The sequence below is a fragment of the Equus asinus genome, chromosome 2, assembly GCF_041296235.1.
Source record: "Equus asinus isolate D_3611 breed Donkey chromosome 2, EquAss-T2T_v2, whole genome shotgun sequence".
NCBI classification, from domain to species: domain Eukaryota; kingdom Metazoa; phylum Chordata; class Mammalia; order Perissodactyla; family Equidae; genus Equus; species Equus asinus.
The window spans coordinates 169,412,681-169,416,822 of NC_091791.1; the positions used below are offsets into that span (position 1 = coordinate 169,412,681).

At 50.7% G+C, this 4,142-nt stretch overlaps 1 protein-coding gene across 1 annotated transcript; it reads right to left on the reverse strand.

The window, feature by feature from the left end:
* Window positions 1-756: 756 nt before the first annotated feature.
* On the reverse strand, window positions 757-3,811 carry LOC106848563 (chymase-like). The gene is given in 5 exon segments (XM_070518874.1): window positions 757-1,036; window positions 1,445-1,686; window positions 1,913-2,048; window positions 2,799-2,949; window positions 3,626-3,811. Coding segments are annotated over 5 exon segments (744 nt in total). The 5' UTR covers window positions 3,684-3,811; the 3' UTR covers window positions 757-879.
* Window positions 3,812-4,142: the final 331 nt, after the last annotated feature.

Sequence of the window (4,142 nt, forward strand, 5' to 3'; positions counted from 1 at the left end):
CAGCCCTTCGTGGCTGGTGTTGCTCGTGCAGATCTTGTGATGCTATCTATCCCTCCTCTTATCTCCTCCAGGTATCTGTTTTGCAGCAGTGGGAGAGAGGCAATCTTCTCTGCATCTCAGCTCAAAGCTCCACAGATGGTGGATCTTCTCTTATTAAGGTGGACTGTGAGGAGGGCCCTATCTAGCACCAACTGCCTTCCCTATATCATGTATCTAAATCAATGTTTCTCAACTGAAGGTGATTCCTGGCCCCCCAACCCCTGAGGGACATTTAGCAATGCCTGGAAACATTTGTAGTTGTCACAACTTGGTGGTGGAGGGGGGTGTTGCTACTGGCATCTAGTGGGGAGAGGTCAGGGATGCTGTAAACATCCTGCGTCTTGTTTGCAATTCAAAATGTTCTTAGTGATTCTGAATGTTACTAAAGATAAACTAGAATTGGTATAATGTTGTTGATTAAGAGAAGGAAGGATCTGGTGTAATTTCTTGTTTAAGTTGGAAATATGGATCCTGCTTCTCCAGGGAATCCCTTTCTCTTCTTTCCTTCCCTATTTTTTCTTCATTATTTCCTCTCTGTCTCTCTCTTGTACCCACACCCACACCCCCACTCCCTTCAAAGCTTGTAGGCTGCCTGGGCTGGGAATCAGGTTGCTATGTGCTGGGAGAAGAGAGTATCAGAGAGAGGAGACACAGACTCAAGTCTGGAAGCTGGGTCTTTATTGAAGTTTCTTGAGAATTCTGTACCTGGAGGAAACTTCTTGAGGTTTAGGGATGTGGCAGGACTCAGTAGGAACCAGAGGCAGCTCCAGAGTGAGTGGTACAGAGAAGCTGCTCGGTTCCAGGTCCAGGTTTCCTCCCAGGCTGTCCTGGGCTCCAGGGTTAATTCTCCTTGAGGACCTCATTGATCCAGGGCCGGTAATGGGAGATCCGAGTGAAGACAGCAGGAGGCTTTGCATCCACCCGGCCATAGGAGACAATGCCCTGGGCCACCCCAGCACATAGAAGAGGACCCCCTGAGTCTCCCCGTGGGTCAGAGAGAGAGAGAGAGAGAGACAGAGAGAGAGAGAGAGCACAGAAGGTGAGCCAGGGAAGTAATCCACTCCTGCCTGTAGGTCCCACCTCTGAGTCACAGCCAGACCGAGGGTCAGACTCAGGAGCCCTGGCTTCTCATGGGGTCATACATCTCAGTCTGATGCCCCTTCTTTCTTTCCTTCTTGTCACCCCTGTGCCCTGGGCAGCAGCCTGGGAGGGATGGTAAGAGACTGCCTGGGGCCATAGGAGGACAGACCTGCAGAGGAGCAATTCCAGATTCCTCAGTCCTATCATCTCAAACCCCGTTGCTGACTGACAATCTTCTGACCTCATCTCCTTTCCGGAGATGCCTGGACCCTGAACAGTGATTTCTGGAGAAGAACCCTAGTCTGAGGATCACCTTAAATGCAGATTTGTCTTCCTTGGATTGCCAACACACAGCTGGAGATTGTGGTCAAAAGTCATAAACTGTCTGCAGGCCTGGGGATCCATGAGTCACAGCTTCACCTCTTGCAGAGTGTTGGAGTCCAATACCTCTGCTTCTGTCATTCCCCAGCCAGCCACCAGGCACATCCTCCCAGGTGGGATGAAGTTGAATTGGGGTGGAAGGGGGAGTGTCCCCACAGGCAGGGTCAGGTTGACTTTCTTCTTCAACTGTGAAGGGAATGAGGGGCTGTCAGTGCTAGAAATGGATTATGGGGCAGTTGGAGGCAAGCAGGGAGGGACAGGGCGAATGGCTCCACATTGGAGCCACGTCCAGAGGGGTGAGATGGAGTTTGGGGGTGAAGTCCAGAGGCAGCTCGGGAAGTTTCAGGACAATGGGGACCTGAAGGAGAAGCCTAACAACAGGAAGTGGAGAAGGGAAGAAAGATGTTGTCACCTTTAGTAACATGATGTCATAATGAGTATTTCAGTCACCATATTTTGGATGAGGGAATTGTTTTGCAACCTCAAGCTTCTGCCATGTGTCTTCTTTCTCCTTTATGTTATGGGCTCCAAGGGTGACTGTTATAGACCTGTTGTGAGGGAGAAGGAAAGACAAGGAGACACAGTGATGGTGTGGGGTTTCTCCTGAGATGTGCCTATTCTGAGAAAAGAGGACTGGAGTCTCTCACAGGCCACTGGACTCTACCAATCCCCCCTTTCCTGGGCCATTTGTGCCATTTGAGGGGCTCTGGTTTTACTCAGGGAAGAGCTTTCTTAGGGAACAGAGTTAATTTTAAGGACCCTGGGGAGTTGCTGGGGACCTAGCAGGCCAGGGATGACCCAGGGGACAGGGTTAGCACTTCCTAATTCAGGGAGCCCTGTATGAGGGCCAGCCCTCTGGAGCAAGAGACATCAGAGGAAAGGGGGAAGTGGTGGGGTCTCGTGGGGACCCTGTTCTCTGCCCCCCATGAAAAGAATAGGTTCAGGTCTTTGAGAACTAAAGGCCAGTGTTCTTGAAAAGGACACAGAGGAAGTGGCCTGGGAACAGGGTGGGGCCCTAAAAAGTGAGTCACATATCTTATGTGTTGGGTGGGGGTGAGGAGGAGCTGCTTTTAGAGGAGAGACACTGGATGGGACCTACTTTTCCTTTGTAGGGGAGCTGAGCTCACAGTGACTGAGGATCGGGGCAGCTATTCAATTATGAGACCGATTTCCTTAAGCCCAAGTGTTGCCTTTTCTTAAAGTGACCCAGGCCCAGCAGCCCTTTCTTAGGCCCCCAGTGGGTGTGTCCCTGGGTGCTACCCTCCCAGTTGGAGATTAACAGGACCCTGTTGTCTCACCTTCCTGCACAGTGAGCAGCTGTCAGCACAAAGTCCCGTCTTATCAGGAAACCACCACAGGTCACCAGGGTATGCTGGGAAGTGACAGTTTCCAGGTAGGCCACGTAAGGGCAGGAGTGTGGCTTGCATTCTGTGCCTCCGATGATCTTGCCTGGAGCAGAGAACCCCAGGGCCTGAACATAGGCATCGGTACTCTTTCTAGAGAGTGCCTAAGTTGGGTTAAGGTTGAGAAAGGCTTCTCTTGAATCTCATCCTCACCCTGTAGTCTGCCCGTCTTCCCTCTCAGGTTTCTCCCTGCTTTCCCCACCCACAACCTCCCACATAAATTCTCATTCCTTCCTCCAGGCACAAGAGCCAACCTGGCTTTAGATGTCATTCAGGCATTTTCACCTCAAATTTCCCCCACTCCCATTCTTCCCCCGACTCAACCCTCCTCTGTCACCATGCAGGATCCTGTCTCAACCTTCTCCACAGCCCACGAGTAGTGTCACAGAATGGCCAAATTACAGGGTAACGTGTAGCCCAGAAGTTCATAAGAAGAAGAGAACGTAGGACTTTATACACATTATCACATATTATATTGAGCAGATACCCCTCTTCCTTCCACCTGCTCTGGCTTTCCCCCAGTCAACGTGAGTTTCCTTATTCCTATGGTAGGAAGTACCATAGGCTGCAGAGTATGCGTGGGCAGATCCAAAGTGGAAACTTCACTCTGGGCTCTTGAAAAGAGATCCTGGGATCCTGTTTAAGGGTCGGCACCATTTGGACTGAACTTTGTTTTAGGAGCTGATCCTGCAGCCTACAGAATGGAGGACCCCGAGACTCACCAGCTTCAGCTCTGGAGCACAGGAGAAGGAACAGCAGGGGGAGAGGAAGACGATGCATCTTCTCCAAGAGGCTGCCCAGGGCAGGGACCGCTTCTACTTTCCAGTCTTGAGTTTTATAACTCCCAGCAAGTGAGGGCAGGGCAGGGCTGGTAACCACAGAAACTGTGTGGTCATGTTTTTTTCTCTCATACTAAGCTGACTGTCTTTCTGATCAGAAGTTCCCTGAGAGATGCCCTCTGTTTTGCTAGAGGTGAAGTTGAGGCCTGAGTTCCCAAAGTCCTGGCTTCCAGGATGAGCTCTCAACCATGCTGCCTTATCTGGGGTGGGAGGTGGAAGGAATGTGTCTTTCCCAGTAAGGGCAGTTTGTTAAAGACCCATCAGAAACATGGGTTGGGGAGAGTCTTTACTTTGAGCGTTCAGAAGTATATGCACTTTTATGGCTATGACCCAACATAGGAAATGCATTGCAAAAAGACTAGTGCACATACATAAGTATGTGTGAGTACATGAGCGCAAA